The sequence below is a fragment of the Oenanthe melanoleuca genome, chromosome 4A, assembly GCF_029582105.1.
Source record: "Oenanthe melanoleuca isolate GR-GAL-2019-014 chromosome 4A, OMel1.0, whole genome shotgun sequence".
Classification (NCBI taxonomy): Eukaryota; Metazoa; Chordata; class Aves; order Passeriformes; family Muscicapidae; genus Oenanthe; species Oenanthe melanoleuca.
Window position 1 is genome coordinate 13,813,494 of NC_079338.1, and position 16,139 is coordinate 13,829,632.

The following is a 16,139-nucleotide window of genomic DNA, read 5'->3' on the forward strand; positions in this document are numbered from 1 at the left end:
ATGACTTTGTGTTTGGTGGTGGGTGAATGTTTCTTCTGGGCCCTTGCTCCAGAGGCTGTGCTGTCCATAGCTGCTCCCTGTGGCAGGACAGAGGCAGCAGGGCTGCAGACACAGCACTGCAGGGGGATCCTCACACACAGGATGAGCTGCAGCACTGCAAGCACTCATAGAGCCTGCCAGAGTGTGGACAACTATCATAGCTTTAATTAGAACAGAAAACATCCTTCATGCTAATAATTATTTTAAACATACCAGTAGAAGGGCATGAATAGGCTTAGTGAGCCCAGTAATTACCGAGCTTAAACAGCAACTGTTCCTCAGGGAAGCTTTGGGAATGGGAGTTCCTTGGGTATTGTTTAGGGATCTGCCTCCTCCATCCCCACCATGCAGTGAACCACACCTGAGACTTGGTCACTCTGGGGAATGTTAAAGCTGATACCTGTGGTGGGGGCAGGCACCCTGAGGGGACAGGAGCAGGACCATGGCCACCCCATCCTGCAGCACTCCTCCAGCCCCTCCTGCCCACTCCCACACCAGATGAGGCTGAGGACCTTGGCTGATGCAGCACCTCTGAGAAGAGCTGCCTGCCCTGACAGACAGGACCTTCTTTTTCTTCTTCTTCTTCCCAGACAGCCCCTACTGGCCCTGCTGGGGGCCCACAGCAATGCAGAGAGGAATCAAAACTCACCAAGCGTCATCATGTCTGGCTCCAAAATTTATTGAGCTACAAACACACATCACTCAAAAGCACCAGGTCTGGAGGAATGTGAGGAACCAACCCCCTCTTCCATTAACAGGGGGCAGGAGCTTCAGCTTCTGCTTGATTTGAACACAGACAACACCCCAAACCCAACAGAAACAACGCTACAGCAGAGTTACAAACGGTAACGGCGCAGAATTTACAAAAATATAAATAACCTATTCGTAACCTTAAAGAAAAATAACATCTACCATAAAAAACAACATGTATTCCCTTGGGTAAATCATGGCTACAGAAATGTAGTGATTTTTTTTGAAAAGCACCAGAGTCTGAAGTATTAACTAATCAAACACAGAGAGGGTATCTCCCCCCAGCACTTGCAGACTCTTCCAAGAAGTGTGCCCAGATCAGTAACACCAATTTTTCTTCAGTATTGCTTATTTCTGTAAAAGTACATTGGAGGGACAGCTCTCATGAGCCCCCTGTTCAGGAACAGCACCCGAGGGATGTTCACCAATTGTTCACCAGAATAAACACTTTAACAACAGTGAAGTACATGCCTATTTTAAGTCTATGCTTAAGAGCTTCCCAGAACAGGGCTGGATTTAAACTTATCATACAAATTCCTCTGCAAATCAGACTTCCAGGCAAGACTGGTGTGGAAACCAATCACTTGTAAAAAAATAACCCCATTCACTGGAGTGTTTCCACTGTTCAGTCCTAGCTCAAGTTTGCACAGATGCAGAGTTATTTGATTTTTCACCTCTCTGCAAGCCATGCCAGCTTGGCACAAATGGCTTCCTGAGGCTGTGACAGGAGATCCAGCACTACAGGAATTTCCCTACCTTACATTCTGTGTGTTATGTTGAAAACACTATTAAAAACACAAAAGTCAAGTATCAAGTCCATTGGCTCCCCACTGAGGCAGGTCCCTGCTCAGGGACCACCGTTGTTCTGATGTCCAAGTCACAGTGTTATCCCTGTTTTCAAGGCTCTCGTGGTTCCCTGAGGGCTCTGTCTGGCCAAAAGGTTTTAAGGAGGGCTAAAGGCTCCTTGTTGAACTTTTGGCCCTGTAAACACAGCTGGTTCTGTCAGCACAGCTGAAGGCAGGTGATGAGCACAGTGAGAGTGGGGAGCAGTCCGTGGTGGGAGCTGGGGGAGCCTCACTGCTGAAAGCCACGTCCTGCAATGCTCCTGTGCAGAGTCCAGCCCTGCTGGAGCACCAGCCACTGACCTGCACTGACAGCATGTGTGAGGATCTGTGGGAGAGCCCAGAACAGCTCACACACACACAAAACCAGTCCCTGCCAGCCAGGGCTGAGGCAGCACAGCCTGTGGCACAGCCAGGGCCTGAGGGGCAGCAGCAGGGGGCAGGAGCTGTGGCATGGCACACACACCCTACACAGCACAGCACACACCCAACTGCTGCACCCTCAAGGCAGGGGTTAAGTTTTGACTGTAATATTGCTCAGACATCAAACAACTGAAAAATAACTTTACCTTAAAAGCCATGAAGGGGTTGATTTTATACAAGTGAGAAAAAACCCCAAACAAATGAACTAAAGCCTCACTCCATTTGCTTGGTCCAGAGCCCCACCCTGGCACACCAATGGAGCTGCCCAGCCTGTGAAGAGATTTGCAGCACACACCAGTGACCTGTCCCTGTTAACCACAGCACTAATTCAACAACCCTTCCTGCCCATCTCTTGCTCCTGACACTGCCCTGTGACAGCAGTGGGCTCTGCCATCCTGCCACTGCTCTGCACACTCCAAGTGACCACACACTGGTGACACAGGAATGCAGAGGACAAGCAGTCCAGTCCAGCTCCAACTTCAAAGCCAGGGCCAGCAAACTGAGTTGCAGGGAGGCTCTTACTCAGATGCTGTGGGTGAAGTTATTTTCCTTCCCACTGGAAGTGACTATGTCCGCAGAGGGATTAAATATTTATTGGATTTTGTGAGGTGATTAAGCCCAGCAGTCTCCCTGCCACAGAAAAGCCTCAAACAGGAAATCCCTGGCCCCAGGCTGTGTGTGCTACAGAAACATTTCCAGCTTCTCCCTAGCAGAGTCTGACTAATCCTGGCCCACGTGGCACAAGGCTCAACGCTGTGGGTCTTGGGGAGCAAAGAGCCATAAAACCACCTTGACTGTGGAAGAAACAAGCAGTGAGGTAAAATGTCAGGTCCAGCTGAAACTGCCCATGCCTTCACTTAGCTGAGCACATCCTGGGTGCTTTCAAGCCCCAACATCTTTAAACAGGGAAAGGAAACAGCAGCAGCTATTACTACCCTGGGTGTGGGGAGATCTGCCTTCCTGGAAGGCACCCACTCCTTTCAGGTACCGTGGTCAGATAAAGGAGAACTGAGTGGGCTCAGCAGAGGGTGGGGGCAGCAGGCAGTGGGGTAACAGTGCCACTTGCTGGTGACCACCACCACTGGCTTGGCCTGAGACCCTGGTGACAGGCAGGACAGCAGAAAGCACTCGGCAGGGAGGGACAAAGCAAGAGGCAGAGCGAGCAGCACCAGCTCAGTGATGCTGTCTGGGAGTCGGGGCACAGCTAGGGTGACACTTATCACAGAATATCCTGAGCTGGAAGGCAGCACAAAGAGCAGGGAGTGGCTCAGAGGGATGGAAGCCCAGCCCTGTGCTGGCAGCGCCGCAGCTGCTCTGCCCCCGCGTGCCTGGCCGCCCCCACGCCGCTCTGCCCCGCTCAGGAACGTGCCCTGCACCCCTGCTCCTGCCACCAGCACAGCCCCAGTGGCCAGGGCAGACTGAGAACAGCCCAGCTGCCTGCAGCCCCCCGGCTCGGCACCACACTGACATCAGGGTCACCGGTGACAGCAACACCGTGGCAAGTTATGACAAATCCCCCAGGGTGAAATACCAAGCAGAAGGGTGCTCCCCCTTCCCAGTAGCAACTCCCAGGAATGAGAAATCAGGCCATTTTTAGGCAGGAAAAAAAAAAAAGAAAAATATTATTTTAAGAGGAGGAGCTTCTGGAGGAGCTCCTGCTGTGGCTGGCACAGGAACATCACTGCTGCCTGTGACCACAGCTTCAGCCCTCAGCTGCCACTCATGGTGCAGTGTCCCTGCCCCTGACACCCTGTGGCACCACAGTGGTTTGAGAAGCCTTGGAGGCAATGGGCAGTGAACAGCCACAGGGCTGGGGTGAGCCAGCACCTGCCCATGGCCAACACCACAGCCCAACGAGGACTTACATCAGCCCATCCCGAGAATCAGTCCAAAACTCATGCAGGATACACTGCACCACAAATGGACACAAGAGGAAGGTGCCAGGCTGGCACAGGGGGGAAAAGGCTGGAGCCTGGCACATCAGCCATGGTCAGGTCCTCTGCCAAGGAAATGGCAGTGCAGAGGGAGAGAAGCAATGGAGAAAGTGGCAATGGCACCTGGGAAAGCAGAGCACGGGCCAGAGGAAGGAATGGAAGGGAGGAGATGTCTGGGCTCAGAGGAGGGCACTGCCCATGGACCCCATGGCAACAGCAGGGCAGGACAGGGCTCACTGCAGAGCCAGAGCACCACAGCATGGGCAGCACAGCACTGGCAGGCAAGTACCACAGCCTCTGGAGCAGGGAAAAGGCACAGCTGTGCTGCCTGGAACCCCAGCACAGAGAAGCCCCGTTGTGTCCTTCCATTCCGTGATGAGGAGACCATCTCTGTGCCCTCCTGCCGTGCACTCAGGTCGGTAATGTGACTGCAGAATGGTGTCCCACACGGTAACAGTGCGTTTACACGACTGCAGGATGGTGTCCCACACGATTTACACGACTGCAGGGTGCTGTCCCACACGATTTACACGACTGCAGGGTGCTGTCCCACACTGTAGCTGTGTGTTTACACGACTGCAGGGTGCTGTCCCACACTGTAGCTGTGTGTTTACACGACTGCAGGGTGCTGTCCCACACTGTAGCTGTGTGCTTACACGACTGCAGGGTGCTGTCCCACACTGTAGCTGTGTGCTTACACGACTGCAGGGTGCTGTCCCACACTGTAGCTGTGTGCTTACACGACTGCAGGGTGCTGTCCCACAGTCACAGCGCGTGGTGCTCCTCGGTGCCCCTCCCTAGCGCTGCCCAGGCGCGGGGCTGGCGCTCAGGTGGTCGCAGAGCAGCAGCAGGGCGTCGAGGCGCTGGAGCCGCTGCAGCGCCCGCGCCAGCAGCGGGACGGTGGCCGCGCCCCCCGCCTGCCCCAGCTGTGCCACCAGCTGCTCAAAGCCCGAGATCCGGCCCAGCAGCTGCGGCGCCAGCCCCAGCTCCAGCGCCACGTGGCTGAAGTTCTTCACGCCGTTCGAGGAAGGGTCCAGCAAGGAGGCGAGTGACTGCACCAGGGAACGGGGCAGCTCTGCTATGGGGAGACCTGGGGGCAGCAACACAGCGAAGCTGGGTTAGTGCCCATCCTGCCCAAACAGGAAAAGGGCAAAGAGAACAGCCAGCCTCCAACATCCAGCCTCAGCCCCTGCTGAGCAGCTCAAAGGCCACCCTGCCAGGGCAGGCATCTCCTCCAACATCACTTTTAGAGCTCAGCAACACTTTCTTCCCTTCCCCAACTTCCTGGGGAAGCTGGTAACTGGTGACAGCTGGGCCACCTGCCCATGGGCCACTCAAGGTAGCATCACAGAAAATATATTCTGGGGACCAGCAAAGGCCATGAGCCCAGTAAGTCCCTGGAGAGCTTCTGGAGGAGCTCCCTTCCAAGAACCTGCCTCTGATATGCCCATACCTGGAGTACAAAGGTGAGACTGGAAGGCCACTTACCTTTGGCCGTGCTGCTGATCTGAGTCACGAGGCTCTGGGCATCATCCACCTGGCAAGACAAAGACCCCAAGGTTGGTGGCAGTCTGCTGAGAGCAGCAATGCCTGGCTCTGCTCCCAGGGCTGTCACAGGGGCTCAGGGAATGGCACTTCTCCTCCAGCCTTACCACCCCACATTAATGTACCTCAGTCCATGCTCCTACCCCTATATCAATCCCAGCCTCTAAGCCTTGAACCCCTGGCAGTAGTTCTGAGGAGTGATGAGGCTAGAGGAACTCACCAGCTGCTCCCCAGGTGGGATTTCGGCCGTGGGCAGGTGATGAGCCCCCTCCTGCACCCCCCCAGCGCTCTCTGCTGGAATCCTCTTCATGGCCCGGCTCGCTGCATCCTCCAGCCGCTCACCTCCCACAAACTCAGCCTGGCTGGAGAACTTCTGCAGGTCCAGCTCAGTGCACTCCACAGGTGCATGTGGCCACTTGTGCTGCATCTCAGAGGCACAGGAGGAGAGGGGGGCCAGCGCCTCCACCGTGCCCGGCCGGCCCTGCCTGGGCGTGGGGGGCAGCAGGACCCCGTCCAGGCACTCACTGTGGCCTGAGGCACGGATGAGGGGCTGGCTTTCCAGGAGGCTCCTGCCCAGCTGGGCCTTGGAGGCAGTGCTGACTGCAATGGCTGGTGGCAAGTCCATCTCTGGCTGGAGAGAGGGGAGCTGGAGACCCACGGCTTCCCCATCCGAAATGAACTGCACTGCTTCCACGGGGCCTGGAAGCAGAAACCAGCAGGGATCAGTGAGGCTCAGCATCCAGCTGCATCCTCCCTGCCTAAGGGCATCTCATCCTGGGACCATGTGAGCTGGAGCTCAGCACCACCCTCCCTTCCCCAGGAAGGCAGCAAGAGCAGGTACCTTCTGCCTGCCTGTAGCAAGGGCTCAAATTCTTCACACCCAGGCAGCAGGGTCCAGACATCTGCTCCTCACACAGGAACCTGCCAGGTGCTGCTGCAGTTGGGAACGTTGCTCGCTGGCCCGAGAAGTTCTGAGTCCTCAGGAAGACTTTGAGGGTAGAGGAGAAACAGCCTGAGCAAAGGTCTGGCTCGCTTCCCTAGCATGTCCTCAGCCCTGTGGTATGTCTGCCAGTGAGGAGCTGGGAGCTCAGCAGCTCTCTGGTATGCTGCTGGATGCCATCCTGCCCCAACCCTGGCCACCAAACCTACAGCCCTCTTCATTCTGCTGCCAAGAGCCACCCAACCAGAAAAACCTCAGAAAGAGGACTGCCAGTTCTGACTGTGAAACTGCCCCCTCCTCCTCCTGATGGCCCTAAAGAGGAGGGAAGCTCCTCTGTGTCATTTGTGTCATTGGGCAGGTAAAGCACACGAGAGGTCCTGCAGGCACGAGAAGCAGGATGAGCTGTCTATTCTGTATGGGCTGGGGAACAGTTGGGTCACTGTGCTGTGAAAGCAAGAAGGGGCCACGGGCACAGGTGAATGGCACAGCAAGGAGAGCACCAACTCACCTCTCTGGCACTGGCTTTTCCAGAATCGCTTGCAGTAGATGATGGAAAGTGCCAGAAGCACCAGGACGATGATGACCAGGGCACTGCTGGTCAGTGCAAGAAGGGCTGTGTCCTGTGGTGGTACAGTAGGGACAGCAACCTTCACCAGGCTCGTTCTGGACCGACCTGCAAACATCATCCACAAAGAGCTGGAGCCAAACTCTGAGGCTTGGACCACCCCTGGCACATGCCATGGCCGTGCCTCCCCCAGCAGGGCTCAGCTCCCCTGTGCCCACACCACCAGCCCCACCCCACCAGCGTGGGGGCACCTACACTGTGGCTCAGAGGACGGTGTCTGCTTGGTGCAGGGAATGCACTCCCACTCCAGCTGCCCGCTGATCCGAGCCTTCCTGTAGAACCTGCCAACAGAGAGACAGGCTCAGCACAGCCTGGTCCTCACCGAGCTCCCAGCACAGCCAGCTGTGCCACCCCTCCCACAGCAGAGGGGACAGCTGACCCTGCACTCCTGCCTGGCTGGCAGCAGGAGCAACAGGGTGGGTGAGACAACTCATGGCTGGCTGGAGCCACACTGCACCTCCTTGTTCATGTCTAGCCATTTGTCAAAAGCAACATCTTTCTGACAGCCCTCCCACCCCTGTGTCTGCTGAAATGGATTTTAATGATTGACAGCTCCCCACAGGGCCAGGAACACCTGATGCTCAAACACCAGAGCCCTGAGTCGCTGCTGTCCCAGGCTCACCGCTGGCCAGCAGTGTCTGCAGCACCATTTCATTTCAATAACCCCTTAAAGCCCCTCTTAGAGGACTACCAACCATAGTGGTCTTCAGCCCCTCATCCTCCATGGCTCAGTCACCTGGTGTGTATAGAACAATGAGAGCCTGGGAGTTCCTTTCACAGCCCATTTATGAGAGCCTTCAGGTTCCCTTCCCTGGAGCTACAACAGGACCCAGCATTCAGGTCTGACTTCCACGCCATCAGCAGTGTCCTCACAGAGGCGTCACCAGGCTCTCTTGGATCCCCATGGGTGGTCTCTAAAGCCCCTGTGCCACCCCTCCTGCTGTCCCCGTTCTCTGCCCTGCCAGCCCTCACCCCGGCAGGCACTCCCCGCACACGGCGTCGGCCGTGGCGCTGCAGTTGGACTTCTGGAGGCGATTGATGAGGGCACAGGACAGGCAGGGCTTGCAGCCGTGGTGTCCCCAGCGGTCCTTGAACTTCCTGGGAGGGCAGGCCACGCACTGCGCGTCCCCGCCGCTGCCGTCCCCGCAGTCCTGCAAGGCACGAGGGGACAGGCTGAGGGGACACCGCGGTTCCAATGGCACCGAGGGGCCTCCCTGGGGGACAAAGGTGGCAGGGCCACTGTACAGAAGCCAGCTGCCACCAGTGCAGCTCCCAGCAGACACTCAGCCCCCGTCTGCTGCCCAGCTGGGCTCACTGGTGCTCCAGCAGCACCCTGCCCCAGGAGGAACCACCAGGGAGCCCACCAATCCAAGCCTCCCACCACTGAGGCCAGGATGGGACCCCCTGCACCCACGTGCAGCCCAGCCATGCAGTGTGACCTTGCTTGAGGCTACTCACCAGAGGAAATTTAGAATTACACCAGCCAAAAGGAAATCACAGGTTGCTCCTTGTGCTGCCTTAAATCCCTCACCACCTCCTGCTTCCATTGTCTCACCCTTCTACCAGGGTAAGTGAAACAATCCACCATCCCACCCTGCCAAAGTCTCAGCCCTTTCCCCCTAAGATCATCTTTCTGAAGGGAGGCTGGCAGAGGATTAACCCAGCTGTGCCACCCACGATGATTTCTGCTCCTTACAGAGAAGTCAATTTACCTTGGAAAGCTCCTGCCCAGGCATGCACTTTCTGCAGGGGACACATTTCTTCTGGTCATCCAGGTACTCACTCTCTTGGCAGGCCATGGTGCTGAAGAGGAGAGGGGAGCTTGAGGATGAGAGGGAGAGAAGGCAGAGGGATCAAAGCCAGCCCTAACACATTTAGGATGAGCAGTGTGCCCACGTCTGGGTGGATATCTCCACCTGGCCAGGACAGCACAGACAATGCTCAGCACCATGGGTGGGATTTGGCAGGAGGTAATTCCTGCCCACATGGCTCCATCAGTCCCATGCAAGGCTGGTGATGAGCTGCCCCATTCTGTTGCTATCTCATAGCCCCACAATGCAGCAAATAAAATTTTAGTTACAGCATTGAAGTGCTGACCACTAACTGCTCAGGTCACCAGTGGATTGTGCCAGCCCCAGCCATGGCTCTGGGTACCAGAGACAATCAGCAGAGAGCTTGGCCCCAGCAAAGCCCCAGCTTCAGGATCCAGCAGCCCAGCTCTGGCCAAGGAGGCTGCACTGGTGTGACAGCACCAAATGCTGGTGGCTGATGTGTCCCTTCAACAGAAGGGGCCCCAAACAGAAAGGGACACACATCTGTACACCCCTGTGGCCCTGCTGTGTCCCCAGCAGACTGGGACACACACACCCCTGTGGTCCTGCTGTGTCCCCAGCAGACTGGGGGGCACACATACACCCACACCAGGCACCTGTGGTCCTGCTGTGTCCCCAGCAGAATGGGGGGCACACATACACCCACACCATGCACCTGTGGTCCTGCTGCTCCACTCTGGAGCTGGGCAGTCGCTCAGGCTCTTGCTCCATGCATGTTTCATCTCTGCATGGCATCACTCACAGCAAACTCAGAGGACCAGCAGAACAAGCTCTCATCTCCCTCTGAAATACCCTCCAGAGCCTTCTTGAGTGCATTCATGGCTCAGCAGAAGGTAGCAACAGAACCAGCCCAGGAGCCACAGGGCCACACTGATAAAGGAGGCTCAAAGGGCAGTACAGGACCAGCATCTCAGAGCAAGCAGTTCAGACTGAAGCTTCAAAACTGAGCAATTTATTTGGAGTTTTGGGGCTGCCTGATTATTTCTGCAGACTAGATGGGTTCTTCCCATGATGACAGACAGGGAATAAAATCCACTTTCACTAGACCAATCTCTACCTTGCTTTTCCTATTACCTTGTGCAGAAAATCAGGAGAGAAACTGTTCAACCTGCCTTGGGAGCAAGTTCTCAACAGCCGTCAGGAATAGTGAACATTCCTGATGTGTTCCTATAGCTCATACAGGCATAGTGAATATTCCATCAAGAATAGCCTGAACTGCCTAGGAGAACCTGGCACTTGAACCAGAGCCATCCTCTGGGAGGGAAGCTCAGCCAGATGTCTGGCCCCTGCAAGGCTCTTGCAGCAGAGGGGGGATCATCTACAGGACACCCAGCACCTCCTGCCACAGCTCCTTCCCCTCCCATAGCAGCATTCCTTCCTCTGCAGGCTTTTTCTGCCTCCTCTGCCTAGTGCCACCCCTCCCTGGCCAGTGCCTTTTGGAAGAGGACACTTGGCTGGGCTCCCCTGAGATTCATGGGGGATGAGGTCTGCCCAGACAGCACAGTGCATGAGTCACCCTCACATAGCTCCTGCACATGGGCTGATACAAGGATCAGCAGCCAAGTCCAGGGGGACAGGCCAGGAGGAGCTGAAAGGACTAAATCCATCTTGCAAGGACCTCAGGAGGGGCATGGGCACAGCTTAGAACCAGCATAAAGGTTCCTGACACCATAAATAAGAGTTGTCACCATCTCAGAAGGTGGTGAAGAGAGACCTCAGTGCCACTGCCCCAGGAGATGCACAGGGCTTGGTGTCAGGATTCAGCTACAGGTTGAATGCAGGAGGGAAAAGAAAAAGCAAGGAGCCAGGTCCCAGATGAATGACACACAACTCTTCTGGGGGCTGGCACACCAGGCAGATGTCACCCAACTGCTCTGGGGGGACAGCATGGCAGGGGTCTGAGCCCACCCCTTGGTGAGTTTGGTATCCACAGCCCAGCTCACCCCTGGCAGCAGGTGCCTCTGCCTGAAGTGTGGGTCAGCACTGCTGATGTTCTGCTCTGCAGTGTGGTTCAGGCTTTTGCTCCTAATGACAGCACAAGATGAATGAAACAGAACTGCAGGCAACAGGAAAGAAGCCCAGACACCAAAGCATGGAGAGCAAGGCTGATTTTTACCTATTCTCCAAAGTGCTATAGGAAAAAAATCACTGGTGAAAAAATCTCAAAAAAACCCAAAAAGAAAACAAACAAACAAACAACAAAAAAAACCCCAACAAACAAACAAACAAACAAAAAAACCAAACAAACAAACAAAAAAAACCAAAAAACAAAAAAACCACAACCCCCCCAAAAAAAACCAAAAAACAAACAAAAAAAAAAAAACAAAAAAACAAAACAAAACAAAACAAAAAAGCCAGAAAAAACCCAAAACCCAAATCAGCAAGGTTTTTGGTGAAACTGTCCTGTGAACACTACTTTGCCACTTTCTACCATATATTTACAGAATTCCCCAGCCTGTCAGAGGGCCTGCAGCTGAGACAATGCCCTCAAACCCCCTCCCCACAAGAACCCGGTTTAAAGCAGTTTGCCAAATACAGAAAGTTACACAGGCCAAAGGAATCCTGTGTCAGAGCTGCTCCAAGCACAAGGACGTCTGCCAGGATGATGGAATCACTCAGGATGGAGGAGCCAGCCAGACCCAACGTGCCAGCAGGATCCTGGGCACGGGGCAGGTCTGCTGCTGCTCAGCTGTAGCAGTACAGGGACCCAGCACTTTGCTGAATATCTGGCATGAAATTCAAAGCTGGGGGATCTTTGTACTTCTTATTTCAACGCCACCAGACCCAAGACACTTGATTTGTACATGAAGGATCCACCTAAACCACCTGGTGCTGCCCTGGTATGGCAGCAACCTTGAATCACCTAATGTTTGACTGAGACAACTGGTCTCACTGAGGCTAAATGAAAAGCCAAAACCAACAATTCCCACCTCTTTGGGAACCATGGAGTCTCCCTGAGACTGCCAGAGCCACAGATTTTATCTGCCATAGGGGAATATAAAGGCAAAAAGGTAACAATGATTATATATGGGACACAGTATCAATGTAGTTAGAGGTTGAGGGGAAGAAGAACAGTTCCAGATGGATCAGATTTAACTTAAAAACATAATTAATTTGTTAAAGAACTCTTTTATTGCCTTAAAGGGACATCCTGCCTGAGCAGGAGAGAAGAATGGGCTCCTCAGTGCATCAGCCCTTAGGATACCAAAGCCACAAGCTCCTGAATGAGTTTCACTGCATGAGATGAAATGGTTCCAGCAGTGCCACAGCATGAGCTGCAGTTCATCCACCCTGTGACAGCACTACAGCTCAGCCATTGTCTTTTCTCTGTGAAAGTGTAATTTAAAAAAAAAAAAAATAGACTGTATTGGAGTCCAATCTTTTTCTTTTGTGTGCAGCTAAAGCATTCTGAGAGGAAAACAAGGGTGAGGAAAATAATAAGTGAAAGTAATCAGTGGAACTTTCAGTGCTGCTGATTCTCCCCATCTGCCCAGCAGGTTCTGGGGCAGGGGGGCTGGCAGGGATGCAGGCAGGACAGGAGGAGATGGGGTGGGCTGCTTCCCATCCCAGCCACAGACCCTGTCCCCTCCAGCCACGGGACAGGAGGTGCCCAGACACCCACACCCCAGCAGTGTCTCCTCCACATGAGCCAGCACACACATTACAGGAGATTTCTACTCTGCTGCAGGACTGACTGGCCCAATCACAGCACAACGCCTCAAGATGAGACACTTGTATACATTGGAACCTAAGAACAGAGAGCTGAAATCCTAAATAAGAACTGCAAGTGAAAAGCAGGAGAAAAAAAAAATGCTATCTGGAAAATATGAGTGCATGGCTCATGGTTGGCCACAGCCAGCTCCAGTCTCCTGCTCAGCCATTCTCTCACTGGTCCAGGCAGTGTCTCCTCATCTCCTTGTGCTACAAACCATGCTGGGAGATCCATGCAGAAGTGGGACTCCTCTGGGCAAAGGGCTTCTCACAGAAGCAAAAAAAGAGAAAAAAAGGTGGAATCTGAGGCTTTCCACGTGGCTTGGAAACCAGCAGGTTTCCCGGACTGGAGGTTATGTGCACACAATTGCCCACGAATTGTTTTATCTGGAGTGGCTGGGGACCTGTATTTGCTTTAAGGGAAAGCACCGTGTGCTCGGGTGGGAGAGGAAGTGTTCCGGGCTGCTCTCAGCCCTCTTTAACACACAGCAGGAGTCCCCAGGGCACAATGCCACTTTCCAGTGATTTGTGCCAAGTTAGAGCTGCCCACCTCGGAACCCCACACTCTGCCCTACCAGGTATCTCAAGTAACACCTCCAAATCTTCTAAACTTTGGATTTCCAGCTGGTTTTCGCCCCACACCTAACTCTTAGTAACTTTCATTACCTTCCCACAATAATCAGAGAACCACTGAAGCCGTAAAAGCTTTCTGAGACCACGGAGCCCAGCACTGCTCAGGCCACCACTAACCCACAGCCCCAAGAGCCACATCCACGCGTGCATTAAATCTCCCCAAACGGTGACTTCACCACCGCCTGTGGCGGGGCAAAAGATTTTTTTTTTTGGGGGGGGGAAAAACTTGTTCGTAATACACAACCTAAACATACCAACCCACGCACCTAGCAGCGGCTCGTTTTTGGAAAAACAGCCGAGGCGAGGCTGGCGGCGGGACGGGTTCGTGGCAGCGCCCACGCGGTGCCGGCCGTGGGCGAGCGCTGGCCCGGCGCGGCTCGCCCACCGCCCCCGCGGCCGGACCCCGCGGCGCCCCCCGCCGCCCGCCCGGGAAAGGCGGCAGCGAGCCGGGATTTGCCCGGGCACGTCCCGGCCAGGGGCTCCAATGCGGTACGGCCGCCCCGCATCACCGCCCCGCGTCCCCGGCTCCGCGCTCCGCACCTCCGCCCCCGCACCCACCGGCCCGGTGCCGCCCGGCCCGGTACCGCCGCGATCACGGACCGGCTACAGCCCACCCACGTGTATGGCTGGCGCTGCGCTGCCGGCAGCGGGACCCGCCGCAGTCCCGCCGGCCCGCCCGAGCCCGAACCGCCTGTGCCCCGCGGTGACACCGGTACCGGGGACGGTCGGCACCGCCGCGGGCGGGCGGGCAGGTGCGCGACCCCGCAGCTTACCTGTGTGCCGGTGCTGGCAGCACGGCGCGGAACGGAACCGGAACCGGGACCGAGACCGGCAGGGCACCGGGACCGGCGGGACCAGGAGCGGCGGCGCGGACCCGGACCGGCACCGCAGCGGCAGCGACTCGGCGGCCCCGCGCAGAGCGGAGCGGGTCCCAGCCCGTCCCGTGCCGGGCACCGGGAGCGCCCCGCGCCCCGCCCCGCTGCTCCATTGGCGGCGGCGCCGGGGCGGGGCCGCACCGGGGAGCGGCGCCGGCGGGGGCGGCCGGGGGGCGGCGGGGCCGGCACCGGCACCGGCACCGGCACCGGAGCGCAGCGCCCAGCGGAGTCTGGGCACGGCAAGGACGGGGCGTGCCGCTGTCACCGGCCGGGTGTAACACTGGAGACCCCCGGGTTTGCGGGACCTTGTTCCCGGACAGTCTGGCACCCCGAGGCTGAAGGAGCGCCGGGCCGGCCGTCCCTGTCCAGCCGTGGGGAACACGCACCAGAAATAACAAACTCCCGGGTTCCGAGTGCTGTGGCCGCTCTGTGTGTGTTCACTGTGTGCTGTGTGCCATGGTTTGTGTGGGCAGCACACAGCGGCCCCAGAGTTGAGCGCTGCTGCCAGGCTCGGCATTTACCTGTCCCGGGACTCAGCCTCCCCTCTGGGGGGTTCTGTGGAGCCGCGCCGGGGCTATCCCGGGATTGCCGTGCAGTGACTGACTCTACCGCGGTGTGAACCAAACTGCTGCGTGGAACTGAACCTCTTTGTGCAGGGGGAGTTAAATTTCCCAGTGACAGCCCTTAGTGCTATGCCCGAACTGTCGCTCCTCAGTCCTGACAGGACCTGCTGCCCTCCCATCCTCCGGGAGGGGCAGGGAGGACAGTCAGTGCTGCTCTTCTCTGTGCCCTGTGCCACCCTGGTTGCTGTGCCAGGATGAGTTCCTGAACTGTGTTTGGGTTTAAACCTGTTCTTTTGGGGAATGGTCCCCATTTCCTTTCAAACTTTCCTTTCAAACTTCAGCTCTCTCGTTCCAGCCAATGCTTTTGAGAACTCTCCTCAGCTCCTCAGTGGTTGGTGATAACCTCACTAACCTCAGTGGTTAGTGGTAGTGTGTGGTGGTTTGTGGTGGTTTGTGGTTGTTAGTGGTGGTTAGTGACAGTTTGTGGTGGTTTGTGGGTGGTTAGTAGTGGTTAGTGACAGTTTGTGGGTGGTTAGTGGTGTCACTCACTGAGTGTCACTGTGGAACAGCTTCAACAGAAGCCTGAATGTCAAGTTGGAATAACTGAAAGGATTTAATGAAATTCTGTTAAGAAGTCAACTTCATCAAATTATTATGGTTGGAAAAGGCCTTTGAGAACATCGAGTCCCAATGTTAAACCAGCGTGCACCGTGTTCACTACTAAAAAATGCCCCTGCGTGCCACACCCATCCTCCTTTTGAACACCTCCAGCTATGGTGCCTTGGGCATCCTGTGCCTGACCACTTTCAGGGAAAAAGTTTTCCCTCAATATCCAACCTGAACCTACCCTGGTGCAACTTGGGGCCGTTCCCTCTCCTCCTGTCCCTGTTCCCTGGAGCAGAGCCTGACCTCCCTGGCTGTCCCCTCCTGTCAGGGAGTTGTGCAGAGACAGAAGTTCCCCTGATCCCGCTTTTCTCCAGGCTGAGCCCCTTTCCAGGAGCTCCCCCAGCCGCTCCTCATAGGACCATAGTATGATTTCAATGATCCGCTCGGGGCAGTGAGGATGATTTCAATGACCCGCTCTGGAGCGGTGAGGATGATTTCAATGATCCGCTCGGGGCAGTGAGGATGATTTCAATGATCCCCTCTGGAGCGGTGAGGATGATTTCAATGATCCGCTCCGGGCGGTGAGGATGATTTCAATGATCTCTCTGGGGCAGTGAGGATGATTTCAGTGATCCGCTCCGGGCGGTGAGGATGATTTCAGTGATCCGCTCCAGGCGGTGAGGATGATTTCAATGATCCGATTCAGGCGGTGAGGATGATTTCAATGATCTCTCTGGGGCAGTGAGGATGATTTCAGTGACCCGCTCCGGGCGGTGAGGATGATTTCAATGATCCCCATCCGGGCGGTGAGGATGATTTCA

At 55.8% G+C, this 16,139-nt stretch overlaps 1 protein-coding gene across 1 annotated transcript; it reads right to left on the bottom strand.

Annotated features, from left to right (window-relative positions):
* Window positions 1-702: 702 nt before the first annotated feature.
* On the bottom strand, window positions 703-14,241 carry EDA2R (ectodysplasin A2 receptor). The gene is made up of 9 exons (XM_056491685.1): window positions 14,048-14,241; window positions 8,811-8,919; window positions 8,071-8,249; window positions 7,294-7,379; window positions 6,982-7,146; window positions 6,375-6,521; window positions 5,754-6,232; window positions 5,477-5,525; window positions 703-5,078 (listed from the first exon to the last, which is right to left on the bottom strand). Exons 2-9 carry the CDS (start codon window positions 8,895-8,897, stop codon window positions 4,786-4,788), a joined length of 1,485 nt encoding a protein of 494 aa, XP_056347660.1. The 5' UTR covers window positions 8,898-8,919; window positions 14,048-14,241; the 3' UTR covers window positions 703-4,785.
* Between the last annotated feature and the right edge of the window lie 1,898 nt (window positions 14,242-16,139).